Source organism: Podarcis pityusensis, assembly GCF_964106645.2.
Source record: "Podarcis pityusensis genome assembly, chromosome: 4".
NCBI lineage: Eukaryota > Metazoa > Chordata > Lepidosauria > Squamata > Lacertidae > Podarcis > Podarcis pityusensis.
Window position 1 is genome coordinate 62165911 of NC_138027.1, and position 18888 is coordinate 62184798.

Sequence of the window (18888 nt, forward strand, 5' to 3'; positions counted from 1 at the left end):
ATAATTGCCAGGGGAGCAGCTAACTCCCTCTGGTCCTTCTTTCTATTGGTAATAGCCCTGACCTGTAGCCCACTAATACCACAATAAGAAAAAGTAGGCTCTGTGTGTTTCCACAACTGATGCAAAACTGAACCAAGTTTTCTAATGTTGTGTAGAATTTTATTGTCCTAAGATTTAGAGAACGTAGTTTGTGTAACATTTAGTGGGGAAAAATGTTATCTGCTAAATCATGTTTGCTTTGTCTTAACTGGAAAGATAAAGCAAAACTATTTTGAGGTGGGGAGTTGACTAGGCTTGACTTTCACTTGGTGGACACCTACCTAGTTGGGGAGCAGATAAGGGTAGTCAGGATGCTTAGGAACTTAAGAATCAATGGCCTCTGTTACGAAGTCCATTTCTGGTCTCACTGCAGTGGAGCAGTACTAGAAAACAGCAATGGCAAGATACCTTTCCACCATCATACTGAGATTGCTTCTGGTGACCTCCCTCTCAGTCCCTATTCAAAGAAAGGGAGGCCTAAAGACTCTGATGTTGGGAAAGATGGAGGGCACAAGGAGAAGGGGACGACAGAGGACGAGATGGTTGGATAGTGTTCTCGAAGCTACCAGCATGAGTTTGACCAAACTGCGGGAGGCAGTGGAAGACAGGAGTGCCTGGCGTGCTCTGGTCCAAGGGGTCACGAAGAGTTGGACCCGACTAAACGACCAAACAACAACAACAACAACAACAACAACAGCAACAACAACAACAGTATCCTATGGTCTCTCAGCTACAGCCCTTCCCATTAAGCATCAGATTGCCTCCTAAATATATAGAGTAAAATTAATAAGTTAAAAGCCCTTCCATAATTGCTATTTCTTATTTAGTTTATTCAATATAATGAGAATGTAGACAATAATTCCTTCCTACATGCTTACTCCATAGTTACCTATGGCTCATCATCGTACCTTCAAATCATTCACTCAGTTTCCTGAAGTTACACAAAGAACTGGAGGCTTGGATAATATTCAGATTTCCCTGTTGTCATCAGCTAGCTTTCAGCTGAAAACACCCTTTGCTTCAATGGTGATGCTGAAATATAACATCACAATGGACACTCACTGTCTTCTTAGCCATCTTACTTCCATTTGTTTAACCAATGCTTTTTGAGAAAGGCATTATACTTGGTATTAAGGTAGATGTTTGGGATGTGTTCAACTAAATTATGGTAGGTGATACAATTTAAGATTTGTAAGTCAAAAGTAAAACATTTGCTTTTTGGAAAAGGAATAAAATCTACTGGATGAAGTAACATATTTATTCCAAACTAAAAATCTATACTGTTAAGTACCCAAGGTGAAAAGAATACAATTAAAACAAGTGAGAAATTAGAAGGTTATGTGATTCCATTACGTTAAATCAACTTTTCATTTAAAGAACAAAACAATACCACATTTAGAGATAAGAGATAAAGACGAACACAGTATAGTTAACATTTATCATGGTCGTTAGATAATAGTGCCAAAAGATGCAGATCAGCAGGGCCAGCCTAATAGGTTTTGGCACCTGAGATGTGCCATTTTCCCTGCCAGGAAAGAAGGGGTAAGTGAAGATCTGCTTCAGAAACAAGGGGGAAGTAATAAAGATCTGCATCAGGATCTGCTGTCCCTGTGGATCCTGCCACCTGAGCTGGTCGCCTCACTTCGCCTCATGGGTGGGCCAGCCCTGTAGATCTTTATCTGTTAATTTATTCATCAGTCGTTGCAATGAAAATGTTTCTTTACAGGACACACTGAAGATCTTGTATGGTATGACTCTAAAACTGCAATCCAATATACACTAGACTGGCTTACTTCTGTGGAGGCCTATATAATCTGCACTGTAATTGTCTAAAGCCAAGCATAAGATCCTGCTCTAGGCTTGCTCAGACATTATGCTACCCTCCTTCGCATTCTTGTGAAGTCTGAAAGCCAACATCCTCAGAGTAATTTACATTCAGAAGTAGTCTTGCCAGCTGCATATTTTCAAAAATGCTAATGCTAAGGAACACAGCCAGAGTAGAATCTGGTGAATCAAAGTAGACTCAGGACTAAACCAACTGCTGGCATATGGGTGATGGTTGGCAGAATGTGGCAGGTCCTCATTGCAGTTTGGTAAAATCCACATTTTACTAGGATTTTAGCCTACAATACTGATTCATTGACTGGTGAATTGTGACTGGACCAGTAAAATACCGGCAGTTTGGCAATCTTATGAGCATCTAGAAAGTGTCACAGTGACTTTCTGCAGAATGTAGGAGCACATCATTTCATGAAGAATGTAATTATGAATAAACTTTCAGGAATAACATAGAACTAGCACAAAAACGTGCACTTCTATGGGCATTAACATCCTGGAATTGCATTCCAGTACTTTGCAGTATACTTCTATGATGAACCCATGTTCTTTTCAGAAAAATACTAGAAAATATTTTAGTACCAGTGCCAGGAGAGCAGCCACAGAAAACCAGGCTTGATAGTATATTTGAGTATCATTTTAATTTGTTTTTATTATAAAGAATCAGGGCATATCCTGGTGGGTTGAGATGGAGTCAAGATAGACTCTTACACAGCAGAGGTGGGGATCATGGTCTAGTTCCAGTGTGGGGAACCTCTGGCCCACACACCAAACTTGGCATGCAAGGGTGTGAAGCTGCTTGGGCTGTGAAGCTGTTTTTCCTAAAACATACCCATCGACCTCAGACCTGACCTCACTTTAAGATCCTGACTGCTCCTTTGCTGGAGCAAGCTGTGCTCTCAACCCCACCTCACATCACAGACCCTCCAAGTGTCCCTCTTTTCCAGGGATAGTTCCAGATTTACAGAAACCGTCCTGGTTTCTGATTTGATCGCAGGATGTCACAATTTTCCTTAGGATGTTCCTATTTTCATCAGAGAAATGTTGGAAGGTGTGGAAGGGTATCCCTATTTTCATCAGAAAAATGTTGGAGGGTTTAGAGTTATGTGACCCCCGAGCCAAAGAGATAAATGATAACTATACAGCCTTCAGAAGAAGGGATTTTTTTTTTAGTTTTTAATGTTTTATTATGTTTTTATATATGTTGGCAGTTGCCCAGAGCGGCTGAGGAAACCCAGTCAGAGGGGCAGGGTATAAATAAAAAAAATATTTTCAATCAATCAATCTTTATTACGGTCCAGAGACCCAACAAATTGTTACAAAGCAATACACAATTCATACAGCCTACCTCCAGGTTAAACAAGCATTTTGTTCAAAAGATAGGGATCATTGGTTCTTGCAACCACTGATAAAAACTTTGCCACTGCTAATGTTCTAGCGTTTGTCCGGTCTTCCAATAGGAACCTTACATAGTGAGCCTCTGATTTTCCCGGGAAAGGTACCAGCAAGGGTAATATCAGTTCAGCCCTGGCTTGCTCATATTGACCCACACTGGTCTTTGAACCTCTGGAACATGAACACATTTTCCACACATCCTTACAAAGACAGAAATAAACATGTTAGCCCAGGTCTCCTAGGCCCAAAGAGCTACTGAATGAAGTAAACACCAGGACACCTATGACTGAATAAATTAACAGCAACTGGAAAGTCCAGTTCTGTACAAGCTGCTTATCACTTTTGTTGAAGTTTCAGGTACTAATTTTCCTTGTCACAGGGAATTGCACAGGAAAAACAAATGTAAAGTGATTTGGTAAACTATCCTTAAGTAACAATTTAAGGATGTAAAGTTTGCTTACTTTAGGCACACACTTTGGTTGCATTTTATAAGTATCTGCATGTACTTCATATTTGCATTTCTTATATTAATGTGTTGCTGAACTTATTTCAGGCATATCTATAATTGTACTCTGAGATGTCAAGAGAACATCCACACTGATTTTAATGTTGCTTTGAATGTGCCTATGCTTCTGATGTGTTCACAGCAGTTGAGTATTCCTATTTTATCTATACGAAACATCACCTCAACTACAATGGAAAGGTTAAATGTGCACAATGGGGGCCATGTGAAAATGAGAGGGAAACAGATTATTGCATACATTGTGAAGCACCCATACGGTGTGGATTTACTGCGCAGTTGTTAATACAGAAACCAGCCCTCAGTTAAAAGTAATAATAATGAAACAAGGGAAGATATTTATTATATTCTAAAAAAATGTTGAGTTAACCTTTCTCAATTGCCTATTTAAATCAAAGAAATGACTTTCTCTCCTCATAACAGACAGTGTTAAAGCCTCCTAGTTCCCTGAGTTAAACCATTTAAAGCTGGAACAGCATCAGAAGTCTCCATTGCACTCGGTAATAACTCTTAATTCTCATCACCAGGAGAAAGAGAACAAGATGCTAAGGTCATCCAGCAACACAGGTAATAAATCTCATAAAATTGGAACTTGCCTCTACCAGTTTACTGAATAAGCCAACAAAACAGTTTATTATAGAAACTCCCATTTGGGGCTGAATTATGAGCACACAATTGATGACTATAAATGAAATATATTGCATGCAATTTATAAAAGGAAATTGAGAGTCCGTAGTAACTTTTTCCATGTTTAGTCTAAAAAAGACTCCTGTAGAGTACAAAGAAGCAAAAACTCAAATAAAAAAGGAACAACATTTATTTCAGGCATATTTGTTAAGGAAATGAGACACACTTGCATCTTCATCTATAAATGTTTCAGTTCAAGTATTCAATTCTATCAAGAGCTGCCAGAGAAGGTTGCACAGCTTGGTGCTGGGAATCTAAGCTGCACATTACAATATTGGTGAAGTTAAGCAGAGTATGGGAGATTGTGGAACAAACTGTAAGTTCTGCCTTGAGTTCCCTCTCAAGAAAGGCAGGATATAAATGAAATAAGCAAAAGCTTGTGCATATATGTGTATAGATACTAAATTATTATACACCTTATTGTTCTGTTTATGTTCTTTGCCCATCTTTTTGTTTGACACTACCCTTCTGCCTCTGAGCAAATTCTGCTGGAAATGTGCCATGGCTCCTTTTATCCTGCACCAGGGTAAAGGACATTTTTTATTATTATCATGGGTCCAATGAAGCCTAAGTAGCAGGTTGAGGGGGTGTGTGGTGTCTATCATTTCAGACATCACAGGAGAGGAAAAACTTTTTGACACAGTGCCTATCCTGGCTTTGGACAGTGAGATTTCCATGGTAGCCAAACAGGTAGGCAGTGAATCAGTGGGGCCAGCTGCACTACAGTAAGAAGGGGACTTGGAAGGACTGACCCAGGTCTTTTTGCCAAGGATGCATTGCTGCCTGTCCTGGCACAAACGGATCCAGCCCATCCACCAGAGTGTATGCTGGCTCCAAGAGGAGCCAGGAAGCCGGGACATTTTTCAACTTGTGAGTAAGCTTCCAGAGTCCACATGCCACTAGAGCCAGAACAAAAGGCAGGCCCAGTGGCAAAAATGTGAAGAGCAACAGATGTAACTCTTAGGATGGTATTCAACTAAAATTTACTCAGAAGAGACCCACTGAAATTAATACACCTAATGTAGTAATAGGGGATGCGGGTGGCACTGTGGGTTAAACCACAGAGCCATGGACTTTCCGATCAAAAGGTCGGCGGTTCGAATCCCCGCAACGGGGTGAACTCCCATTGCTCGGTCCCTGCTCCTGCCAACCTAGCGGTTCGAAAGCACGTCAAAATGCAAGTAGATGAATAGGTACCGCTCCAGCGGGAAGGTAAACGGTGTTTCTGTGCACTGCTCTGGTTCGCCAGAAGCGGCTTAGTCATGCTGGCCACATGACCCAGAAGCTGTACGCCGGCTCCCTCGGCCAATAAAGCGAGACGAGCGCCACAGCCCCAGAGTCAGCCACGACTGGACCTAATGGTCAGGGGTCCCTTTACCTTTAATGTAGTAATGTTCTATACACACACTCCTCTATCCAGGCAAGGAAGTGGATAGAGGGTATCATAGTTCAAGGGTCGATGCCAGTCTGGCATAAGCACTTGAGAAGGATGTAGAAGAAGGCAGGTGAGGAGTATGGTCTGGTTAGAAAGGCCTGGACTGCTATATTTGTCTTCTGGGCCTGCAGTTCCTAACTTTTGTTCTGCACTAAGAATTGTTAGGCTTATTTTTTACCATAAACTTAGGTCTAGCTTTCAGACATCTAGGTATCTGTGCATATAATAAAAGCACAAAGTACAACCACCTTTACTAACCTGGCGCTCTGTAGATGTCTGCTGGCTAGGTCTGATGGAAGTTGTAGTCCAAAACATCTGGAGAGCACTAGGTTGGCAAAGGCTGATGTATACCAATAATACTTGTTGTACTACTTTGTGAGTTGAGTGCAGTAGTGCTTGCATCTCTGTATCTCTTGTCCTTGTTACTGTCTTCTGTATTTGGTCAGTAACTAATTACAGTGGTACCTCGGGTTACGAACTTAATTTGTTCCAGAGGTCCATTCTTAACCTGAAAATGTTCTTAACCTGAGGTAACACTTTAGCTAATGGGGCCTCCTGCTGCCGCCACGCCGCCACCGTGTAATTTGTGTTCTCATCCTGGGACAAAGTTCTTAACCCGAGGTACGACTTCCAGGTTAGCGGAGTCTGTAACCCGAAGTGTTTGTAACCTGAGGTACAACTGTATTTAACAGGGAGCTAAGGGAGCTGACAGGGTGAGCTACAGGGCCTCAAACCGCTTACTCCCTCAAGAAATTAGCCACCGCCAACGAGTTCTTTAGTCCTATCCTCTCCAATATTATTGTTATTTATTAATGATGATGATGTGCACAGCAACAGAGGCATTATCAAAGTCCTCCCCTTATGGACTTCAACTATGAGCTTTTCCCGTTCTAAGTACATATGATGTACACTCATTTTCCTACATATGCTTTCATAGCTTAGCCTTAACAAGGTTTACAGGGAAGTCTTGTGGCTTAATTGTCATGTTGGAAGTTTTACTGCTTGGTCTGCCCCCGGTTCACTCAGGAGCTTATTTGAATTCTGACTTGCTCCCAAGTAAGTATGCTTGGAATTGTAACCATAGTTTCATAGAGAGCAAAAAGTGATAATGGAGTGCATAAAACACTTTTTTAAAAAGATCTTTTATTGAACAAGTTTAACAAATCAAATTATAATTCAATATAACCAATTACATTTCCCCCTTTCCTCCTCCTCCCTCCCTCTCCCACCGTCCAAAGACTTACCTCAGCTCTCCTCTCTGATTTGTTTATACATGTTATTCTCTGCATGTTGTAAAATTGTACATATCATTGCCTTATCTATCATATATTCTGCTAATAAATTTGTGGATGTTTATTCAAAACCTGCCAAGGAGTCCAAATCCTTTTGTGGTCTCTTTAGATAGTTTGTAAAAAGTTCCCATTTTTCCTTGAAGTCACGGTTGTCCTCACATAGTTTATATGTTAACTTTGCCAACTCCGCATAGCTCATCAGTTTCTCTTGCCATTGTTCTTTCATTGGGTTTTCCTCGTTCTTCCATCCTTGTGCTAACAAGACTCTTGCCACTGTTGCAGCATACATAAATAAGCTCTTTATTTTTCTTGGCAGGTCTTGTCCTAAAATCCCTAACAAAAATGCTTCTGTTTTTTTACAAAAGTCATTTTAAACATTTTTTTCAATTCGTTATAGATCATCTCCCAAAATTTTTAACCTCTCTACATTCCCACCACATATGATACAAGGTACCTTCTTTTTCTTTTCATTTCTAACATGTACTTGACCCAGTTTTGTCATTTTTACTGGTGTGATATACCTTCTATACATCATTTTCATTTAGTTTTCTTTCAAAAGAGAACAGTCTGTAAATTTCAAATCTACCTTCCACAGCTTTTCCCAATCCTCAAATTGTATATTATGTCCTATATCTTGTGCCCATTTGATCATAACTGATTTGACCTCCTCGTCTTTTGTTTCCCATTCTAGCAGCATATTATATGCTTTCTTCAGCAGCTTCACTTCTTCTATAACCTTTTGAAATCTAGAGATTGTATAGCCAAACCTTTTTGTTATCTTCCTTGTACATCTCATATAATTGCCTGTAATGCAGCCAACTCTGAAAATGGTCTTTGATTTCCTCATAATCTTTTAATTTCCATTTTCCTTCTTGATATCTCAGTAAATCTCTATATGTAGGCCACTTCCCCTTTTTACCAAGCGGTTTGAGTAACGAAGCTTCAATTGGTGATAACCACCAAGGTGTTTTTGTTCTATTAAATCTTTATACCTCTCCCACATGATCTCCTGATTATATGATCGTTTATGTACTTTCCCTTTCCCATACCATAAGTATGCATGCCATCCATATTTGTTATCATGACATTCCAAATCTAATACTTCTTCCTTTTCCAGTTTTATCCAGTCCCTAATCCAGACCAAACATGCAGCCTCATAATACAATTTGAGATCTGGGAGGGCAAAGCCTCCTCTTTCTTTTGTATCTGTAAGTATCTTACGTTTAATCCTTGGCCTTTTGCCCCCAGACAAACTTGAAAATATCCTTTTGCCATCTTTTGAGGCAATCATCCTTAACCATTACTGGGACTGTCTGGAAAAGAAAGAGCATTTTTGGCAACATATTCATTTTTATCACTGCAATAGGGAAAGGTTCATTCTACTCCATATTTCTAAATTTCTTTTTATCTCGGACCATAGTTTTTCATAATTGTCTTTATACACATTTATATTTCTTGCTGTTAACCATATCCCTAGATATTTTACTTTTTATGTATTTCTATCTCAATAAAGGTAAAGGTACCCCTGCCCATACGGGCCAGTCTTGACAGACTCTAGGGTTGTGCGCTCATCTCACTCTATAGGCCGGGAGCCAGCGCTTTCCGGAGACACTTCCGGGTCACGTGGCCAGCGTGACAAGCTGCATCTGGCGAGCCAGCGCAGCACACGGAACGCCGTTTACCTTCCCGCTAGTAAGTGGTCCCTATTTATCTACTTGCACCCGAGGGTGCTTTCGAACTGCTAGGTTGGCAGGCGCTGGGACTGAGCGATGGGAGCGCACCCCCCCCCCCGCGGGGATTCGAACCGCCGACCTTTCGATCGGCAAGTCCTAGGCGCTGAGGCTTTAACCCACTGCGCCACCCACGTCCTAAGTCTATCTCAATACTTTGCACCAAATCATTTTTCTCTTCTTCTTTTAAAATTTTAACTAATAACTTGCTTTTATTTCTATTTAATTTGAATCCTGCCACTTCCCCAAATTCTTGGATTTTCTCTACTACTCTAGGGAGAGAGTTTTTTTTGGATCTTCTACGGTAATTACTAGATCATCAGCGAAGGCTTTCAACTTAAATTCATTTTTTCCAGTTTTTATCCCTTTAATCTCTTTATTCGCTCTTATATTTCTTGCAAGTACTTCCAGAACCAGGATAAATAATAACGGTGATAGTGGGCACCCTTGCCTAGTTCCTTTTTGTATTTTACATTTATTCGTTATCAGCTGATTTACAATTAATTTAATTAAGAGAAAGTATAAAAAGAACTTCAAAGAAGATGAGGAGGCATAGAGTAATCAAGAAAAAGATAAAAGATGAGAAAAGAAAGTGAAGTAATAGATGTCTATGGAGAGAGATGTTAGAACTGTAATGATCTAGAGTTGCCAAGACTTCTGCTCTGCAGGATTCTGGGCTGGATTTGGTGTGTAGGTGTGTATGGTTTTTTGGGGGGAGGGCTGCATCTATAGGTGTATCTTGGTGGTGTTGGACAGGAAGAGGCCTCAGGAATTTCAGTCACATCGCTCCTGTTTTTGATGAAGAACTGGCTTCGGTGTAAATACTTTGTGGCTTAGCTGGTTTGTGGAATGCACTGCTGTTTTACAGAGACACATATCCAGGAATGACCTCTAGCACCACCTTTAAAATTAAACTTATTGTGGATTTTAAAGTTAGAACAGGTAGCATAAAATAAAAATACCAGCAATGCCAATTCAGAGCTAATAACACAAATAGAAATATAAAACCCGGCAGATTTGTAATCTTGTGATTAAAAGGCAGTGCCACAGGCACATTCTTTTTCTTAATATTATAATATATATTTGCTTGCACTGCAGTATACGATATTCATATATCCTGCAAGGAACTTACAAAATATATAGTAAGAAAGAAAACCAAATTACTAACGTGTGCCTGCTTTTTAATCACCAACAATAACGTGGAAGCAAAAGTGGTTTGAAATTAAGCTTAAAAAAAAAAAATAGTTCAGAGAATGTTCTCTAACACCTGGATTTCTTAGAAGGAAATATTCCTTTGATGAGTCTCCATAAAACCCAGGGCGCTTTCTTAGGTCATTGCAGAGACTCTCTACTCCAAGGCAATTTAACTCCTTGAACTTTGCTCTGCAATTATTTGGCTGTTTGCAAAGAACCTCCTCGCTTTCCCCGAGCCCTCCATCGAAAGAGCGAATGTGGTGGCGAAGGCATGGCAATATATAAATATGGGCATTACTTTTGCCCTGCCCTTGAAGCCGAGTCTAAAGAAAGAGGAGGAAGGCAACGAAAGCAAGGCAACGCAATGCCGCCCGTAAATATTGCGCCTCAGGAGACGGCGGGGCCACATTGACGAAGGGAGCACAAAGGCGAGCGCCTCAGAGCCTCGCGCTTCCGCTGTGTAGCCGGGAGGAGGAGAGCGGGAGAAGGTGGAGTTGGCGCCGGGACTTGGCTCCGCTCCCACCCAACCCTCGCCCTCGCCCTCGCCTCTTCCCTCCCTCAGCGACTCAGGAGCGTCTGCGCCGCTGAACTCTAGCTGCCCGCGCGCTATAAAGTTAAGGGCCGAGCCGAGGGCGAGCACTCCGCTCGGCTGAGGGGCGGAAGCGGCGAGCTTTTCCCGCTCTTTCCAGCCCTCTTTCTCCAGCCGCCTCCCTTTGGAGCCATGGCGTGCGTGGAAAGATGCCGCTGCTGCACGGGCAGCCGGCGGCAGAGCAGCATCCTCTACAATATCCTGAAAAGCGAGGAGCAGCGGCAGCAGCAGCGGCGGCAGGCGGGAAGCGAGCAGCCGCCTCCTCCTCCACCGCCGCCGCCGCCTCCTCCACCGCTTAGTCCGGGCGGGCACGCGGCGTGTCCCGGCTGCTCGTGCGGCTTGCAGAAGCGCGTGGCTTTGCAGAGCCCGCAGGTGGCGTGCAAGGCGGCTTCGGCGGTGCTGGTGAAGACGCTGCGCTTCGTCAAGAACGTGCCCAGCTTCCAGGAGCTGCCCCTGGACGAGCAGCTGGTGCTGGTGCGCAGCTCCTGGGCTCCGCTGCTGGTGCTGGGGCTGGCTCAGGACCGCGTGCACTTCGAAACGGTGGAGACCACCGAGCCCAGCATGCTGCAAAGGATCTTGACCGAGAAGCGGGCCGAAGAGCAGAGGCAGCAGCAGCAGCAGCAGCTGCAGCACCGGCAACGGCGGCAGCCGCAGCACCATTTCCTGCTGCTGCACAAGACGCAGGAGAAGCTGGCGGCGGCGGCGGCGACCTGTGGCAGCAGCAGTAGCAGTAACAGCAGCAGCCCGAAGCTCCCGTCGGCAGAGGAGATCGAAGCCATCCAAAGCTTCCTGGGCAAGTGCTGGAGCCTGGACATTACCACCAAGGAGTACGCCTACCTCAAGGGGACGGTGCTCTTCAATCCGGGTAAGCGCGGGGAATTTGGCGGGAAAGAAGCGCGGGGAGTTGGGGGCGAGACATGGGTCACGGCTAGCTTCTCTTTCTACCCCCGGCGTTGCCATGTTAGCACAGACATCACCTGTTGGATTTCTTCAGCTGGTTTCCTCCTGCCAAGTAGCTACAGAATAGCGCAGAAGCTTTGTTTAAAAAGCCTGATTTTTTGGGGGGGGGGATAGGTGTCGTGGTAGTTGGTCCTGCCTTCTTGCCTTTACTTCTAAAGCTAAGAAAGTAGATACCTTGCTTGAACATCACCTCAGAAGGTGAATTAGTGTGATGGCAACTCAAGTTTTGTTTTGCTGAGACTCTGGAAAGTCTTAGAGCAGTGGTTCCCAACATTTTTTTTGGCCATGCTCTACCTCAGCATCTCTAAAATCCTGATGATCCAAACCACCCCCACCCCCGTGACAGATAATTCTTATTATTCAAAAAGAACTCCTATTCAAGTGGAGGAAGACTAAAAGGCCATTAACTGTTAATAACTTGTTCTTGAATTGCCTCCCTTAAAAATCAAATTGCCCCCCTGCTCTGCATTGGGAACTGTAGTCTTCAAGGGTTTTCATTGCGCTAGCGACAGGCAGACTTGACAAGAAAGGGGAAAGGGTCAGAACTCTCTCTACCTGTTCTGTTCAAGGAAATTTCCCCCAAAACATGGGCTATGAAATATCCTCGGAAAGTAACAAAAGTGCAATAAAGCATACTAGTAGGCTTGGCTTTTTGGGGAGAGAGAATAAAAACAGTTTCCATGTGCTCTTTTAGTTTCCTGTTGCTTAGCCTGGCTGAACAGCATCCAGTTTTATGTTCAGAAAAACAGACTGCACATGGAGTTTTTTTTTTCTGGATAAACCTGTTTAATGCTGGGCTGCAAAGCTAAGAATATCTTCATTTTGTCATCTCTCTCTCCTTCAGACTTTCTTATAAAACAGGGATTCTGAAAGACCCTCATGAGCAAAGTTTTTCTTGTCTAGAAACTCCCTGTGCTCTGATCAAGAACTGTGGTGTTTAAGGGTAGAGGGTGTTTTATTGTGTATTAAATATATAGATTCACTTAGGGACTGAATGATTGTACTGAATTGTAAGGAAACATGTTCAAATACCTCATTTTGAAACGTTCTAAAAAGTTATTTTCAGGGGAAATTGCTACTTTGACCATTAAACTAACACATCTAGTGGATACTAATAATTAACATGTAATAATTTATACTAAATAAATAGTAATGTAGAAGAAAGGAGAAAGAAAGGAAATTATTTGTAATTATAAAAGGGTCAAATGAATTAAGCACATTTTAAAAATGGTTTAAGAAGTCAGAACCAGAGATGCTGCCTTAAGGCATTAGAAAATATTTACATTACATTCAGAGCTTTTTTATTTGCATTGTAGAACCTTGGAAGTATGGCTGTCTGCAGTGCACATTTTAATATGAATGATACTGGCTGTCAACAGTTTGTGGGCAAGCCTTCTTTTCTCTCTTGCTCTCTCCCTACCATGCTATCTTTGTCAATTTGTGAACATTTTTATTTCTAAAAGCAGATTGGTGAGTTTTATAACTGATAGGTTTAGACATATTTGTTAGAGAAGTTAATAAATTTTGTAGAAAGTGTCATTTGTTCTTAGTAGTGGGTGGGCGTGTCCTCTGTTCCCTGAAATGAGCATGAAAAATTCCATTTTGTAAAAAGAAATAGAGTTGCAGACTTCACAACGCATGCTTCATGTATTGTGTTTATATTCTTATAGTGGTATGATGACTATCAGACTTGTCTTGCTACTAAAAGTTCAGTGAAATACTTTTTTGTTCTCCGTTAATTCTGATTACTTTCCAGCCATTTTGCACAATGGAGTAAGTCACTTCCAATTGTGTATATTGCAGATAAAAAGGTATTATGAAGAGAGGACTTAATGTTCATGTGTTTTCTTTTTACCCTTCTAGATCTGCCTGGGCTGCAGTGTGTACAGTACATCCAGGGACTGCAGCAAGAAGCACAGCAAGCCCTAAATGAACATGTCAGAATGATTCACAGAGGGGACCAGACTAGATTTGCCAAACTGAATGCGGCTCTGTCTATGCTCGGATCTATTAATGCTAATGTTATTTCCGAACTTTTCTTTAGGCCTATCATTGGAACAGTGAATATGGATGACATGCTGTTGGAGATGCTTTGTGCAAAATTATGAAGCCATGTGTGAATTATAACTACATAATAGAGCAATCCAACATGAAATGTCCCACAACAGAGTAGTGTAAAGTATTGTAAAATAAACTAACTTATTGTTTTTACATAGATAGTATTTTTGTATCCAGTAATAAAATATTATTTGAGTGCTCTTAGCTTTTATTAAATACTCATACCTTGAAAAGTTCCAGCAACATATTGCAGCCCTTAAAAAAAGAAAGAACTGTGTAATCCAATGCATGTTACTTCTAAGTAAGCCCCATTGTGTTCAGTGGAGCCTACTCTGGGCAAGTGTGCATAGGATTTAAGCCACAAAGTGCAACTATACATGTTTACTTGAACTAAGTCCCACTATATAGTCAGTGGAACTTATTCCCAGGTAAGTGTGCATAGGATTTCAGTTTAGTTTCCAAAGCAGAGTGAATATTCTTTGGTATATCTTTAACTGAAACTTAGACAGATCCGTGTATTGTGTTCAAAATAGGAAGTCTCTCTTTTCCGTTATGTCATTCATTGTTATGATCCTATATTCTTGGAACGCATGCAAGACCAAATATGGTGTAATGTTCTACCTTTTCATATTTATCCTGACAAGTTATTTCATAATTTTTTTTACTTAAGGGACTTTGGATAGACTTTATTATATCAGGAGAGGTTGGAATCCCAAGAGCAGTGTTTGGATCAGGTCAATGGGTGAAGAAGATTGTTTTCACTACACAAGTTATTTTAAAGACATACTATTCGCATTTATGTAGACTGGGAAAAAGCCTGATATGTAAGTGTTGGCTGCAAGAGATTCAATACCATGTATATTTGAAGCTGGAACCAACTCTATCCTGTAAACACAGTAAATTGTAACAAAGTTGTAAGAATTGTAAATTAATGCAAACAATTTATTTTTTTTCTTGCATGTTGTCTACATAGGCTGAGTCATTTATCATAAACTTGTGGACAAAAGCATCCTTGAAATCAGTGGCGTTAATCTAAAAGTTGAATCATTGTTGCAAGGATTAGAATATTTATGCACTACTCTTACTTTGTCTTAAAAACATTACATGCTGTTTCTGTTTGCAAACAAATTTCCTTAATTCTATGTCAGTTTACATGGTGCGGTCACCTTCCAACACAAAACTTGATCATATACCAGTAATTGGTGAACCTTTTTCCAGGTTTCCAAACTACATTTGTACTTCCTATAAATACACCAGAGTAAAGTCACTATAAGCTAGATGCAGTAATTAATGGATAGGGAACAAATAATGCATTAAAAATACTGCTATAGTTATGTCACATGATTTATTGTTGTAAATAATGGGACAGTGAGAGAGCTGAGAAGTTGTGCATCTTCTTCACTCAGGGTGAAGAAAATTCACAACATTAAATTTAAAACCTTACATTAATGGACAAGTGTCATTTTTAATATTGTTAACACCACATAGATACATGCTGCATATTGCTGTTCTGTGCTGCATCCAAATCTACTGAGTAGTTTTAGAAAAGGACTAAAGTTTCTGTTTGGAACAGAAAGAAAGAGAGAGAGAGAGAATGCAAAATGACTAAATTTTGTAACTAGGTACATTTGTGTAGGTGTGGTAATAATAGAAAACCACTAGAATACGTACTGCAGGCCTGCAGAATATGTGACTCCTGAAACCAAATGTTCTCCATCAGCCATGGGTGTGTAACATGCAACCAGGGAAATAAAATGTTTGCTGACAGCTTGAGATCGGGGTGATTGAGCACGAGGAAGACTGATAAATATCTCACAAGTTTGACAGGCATTGATGAAAGTTTTTTTAATTGCATACAAATGCACAAAGGTTAGGTAAATGTCCCTGTAATGAACATATGTTTTCTTATTAAATTTAGGGTTAGGGTTAGGGTCTAGCTCTGGATGTGTGTAGGGTTTACTCCTTAGCCTTTTCTTTTCCCAAAGACATCTCTCAAGGCAGCAGAGGTTTAGGAACAGTTTTTCTTCTAGATGGGCTACTTTCCCAGGTTGATAAGACCCATCTGCCCCATATTATGTTGCTGTTAATTAGACATCCTGAAACCTGGACAAAGTTCCTCCCAGCTAGCACATAGAACACTGTAATAAATATGCATATTTTGATAACTTGCTCTTATAATTTACCATTCCAGCAAGAAAGTGGCATGCAACATTTTATAATACAATAAATAGGAATTATAACCCTGGCATTGATGGGTTACAAAGGGGGAGATGGGGAGACATATTCACCTCTGTCCTATAACAGAAACTAATGAGTATAAGCTGACTTACACACAGATTGGGCCCTACACACACTTATCTGGAAGTCTGAAATATAATGAGCTTACTCTGGACTAGACATATATGGGTTTGTACTGTCGGCTACTCTGTGAAACTGGAATCTGCACACAGTAGGGTAGTGCTCTATGCCGCTAGCAAACATTGTGTTCATGGTTCCTGATGCTGGGCTATGAACCATACATGCAGCATATGGTCCCTGCAAATTGACATGATATTCAATATACACTTTTCTCATTAGTGCTATAAACATCTTGCAGTGCAGATGCCACTGTACGGTTGGCTGCAATCCAAACAGGTATGCTCTAGGGCTTGGATATTACCTTTTTCCCTTTGAATGGCAGAGCCCATATATCACAAACGGTATTGCAGTTGGTGTGCGCGCACGTAGGCTGTTGTTAAAGAAACTCAAGCCCAAACTTGCCATGGATACAGGGCACTCGTCATGCGGTTCTTTTCATCTTGGCCCTAGATGAATTCAATTATCTCTGGGCTGAGTCCATTGTCTCATGAAGCTCTGGTATAAAAGATACAATGCACTACAGTAATACCATTATTAAATATAAAATACACTCTATACGCTCAAATCTAACAAATAGACATCCATGCAGCTTGTAACAAAAGTTCACTTTAAAGTCTAATTCTTACTAAAGCAAGATTAATGCAATACAGCACATAGTTTGTCTTTTAAAATAGTAACACTTCCCTCCCTTGTTGCGGTCCTCATGAAAATTCCCCTGACCCATTCTGCAATTAGCTATGGGTTCTGGGTGAGGGGAAATCACCCATTGACTTATTTAATTTGTTTGGCTTGGAATACAGTACAGTGATACCTAGGGTTACATACGCTTCAGGTTACAGACTCCGCTAACCCAGAAATATTACCTCAGGTTAAGAACTTTGCTTCAGGATGAGAACAGAAACCGTGCTACGGCAGCAGCAGGAGGCCCCATTAGCTAAAGTGGTGCTTCAGGTTAAGAACAGTTTCAGGTTAAGAACGGACCTTCGGAACGAATTAAGTACTTAACCCGAGGTACCACTGTAACTCCTTTCCCTGCATGCTGGGAGCCTTATGAAAATTGGCTCCATCTTCATTAAATAAGCAAAAACCACTGATGTGATTGCCAACTATGCATTTAGCATCACATGTAGTTAGGCTGTTACTTATGAAAATTATGTGACAACTAGCTTGGGGGAACTCCAACACCCCCCTCTCCAAACCACTAAGCTACCTCATGCATGGAGACTGTTGAAAAATGGGACAGATGCTATGCTAACAGAATCCCTATCCTGTTCTAAGCACCTACTGTAATTTCAGAAAACCACACTCACAACATGGCACAAAGGTGAATGGACTCGTCAGGGCAATAGAATCCTGGTAGACCACCATGCCATCCCTACATCCCTCAGACTGATCCTGCTTCTGCGCATAAAAGCCAACCGGCTTCGGCTGGGGAGGGCGGGATATAAATAAAATTTATTATTATTATTATTATTATAAGTAGACATTACTTAGACCAATTTACCACACACAGACAGACTTCATTCACTCTCTGTGACATGCACCAGGTAAGCATGTTCATAAATTGCTAGCAGTTTCAAATAAACTCCAGGTGATTTTTTAAAACACTACAATAAGCCCAGATGCTTGTAAATAATAATTAGAGAAAGTCCAGGGAACTTCCTCAAATGATGTGTTATTAAACTTCCTCAAATGATGTGTTATTAAAAATGCCAGATTGTACAAACAGCTAACTCACCCAGAAATACCACCAGTGCAACCCAGTGCTAGGCAGGTATATTCAGAAGCAAGTCCACTGAATTCAATGGCATTTATTTCTAGGTAAGTATGTTCAAGATTGCAGCCTTCATGTATAATTCCAAACAACATATGAAGCATCCTGTAAAACTAATTGTGTAAAAGGATGACATAGAGAGGTTTGGAAAAATAACCCTGCCCAAGGACAGATGTACTTTTCTCTAACATCAGTTCTGAAATGTCAAAACAGAAATGCCTGGGATTTCTGATAAGTAAACCCTGCTTCCTTCTGATTCATTCTGGCTCCTTTTCAATTCTTTCCAGTTTCTGTCTCCCACACTGTCTTCTGACTCATGAACTCAAATTCTGAAAGCTATGGCCTCTAATTTCCCACCAAATAATGTGGGAAAGGTCCTATACATCAGAGATGGCTAACCCTTGGGCCAACCCTCTGGCGTTCACATGCTAGCAGCCTGTGAGAACAGAATGCTGCCCAGCATTTGATCTGATCCAGCAGTGCTCTTATGATGCAGTACTCGCCCCACTTGGTCCTTTTTTCCACAACACTGAGATACAGAGTGGCTAGTGCTATGTTGCTTTCAGCACCCCCACCCATCCCTGCCATTGCTGCCAGCCTCTGCACAACATCTGGTAAGCAGGGGGCGGGGTCTACCAGGGTGGTACTGGATGATGGCATGAGGTGAAACTTTGGCCACTGTGGTACTGTGTCTTCATACTCTTAGCATCTATACTATGGCAGATACCTTTTATTAGGTGTATACTGAAAAATGTTGATTTCTAAATAGTGTTTCCAGAGTACATTTTAGGCCTTTCAAGCTAAAGGTAACATCTTCACATGTTATTTAACAATCCTAGCCTCTATAGCCTTTGTTAGAAAACAGCTGTTGTACATTCTTCCAAACAGTGGCTGTCAAGGTTGAAACTAACATAATACCAGTGTCCTCCTTTTCTAATCACAAAGTTATTCACAGTAGAAGCGTGACATTTTTTTCCTGTAAATAAATTTGAGATAGTTAAAAAGGGGAGTAATTTTTATA

General features: G+C 41.1%; 1 protein-coding gene across 1 annotated transcript; it reads left to right on the forward strand.

The window, feature by feature from the left end:
- Positions 1-10116: 10116 nt before the first annotated feature.
- NR0B1 (nuclear receptor subfamily 0 group B member 1) lies at positions 10117-14744 on the forward strand. Its single transcript, XM_081003805.1, has 2 exons — positions 10117-11582; positions 13541-14744. The coding sequence occupies exons 1-2, from the start codon at positions 10850-10852 to the stop codon at positions 13783-13785; spliced, it is 978 nt and encodes a 325-aa protein (XP_080859931.1). The 5' UTR covers positions 10117-10849; the 3' UTR covers positions 13786-14744.
- The last annotated feature ends 4144 nt before the right edge of the window (positions 14745-18888 follow it).

Bases quoted from the DNA above. Each gene is read 5' to 3' on its own strand.
- NR0B1 (XM_081003805.1), top strand. From the start codon at position 10,850: ATGGCGTGCGTGGAAAGATGCCGCTGCTGCACGGGCAGCCGGCGGCAG. The intron at 11,583-13,540 runs GTAAGCGCGGGG...TTACCCTTCTAG, and splicing joins GACGGTGCTCTTCAATCCGG to ATCTGCCTGGGCTGCAGTGT.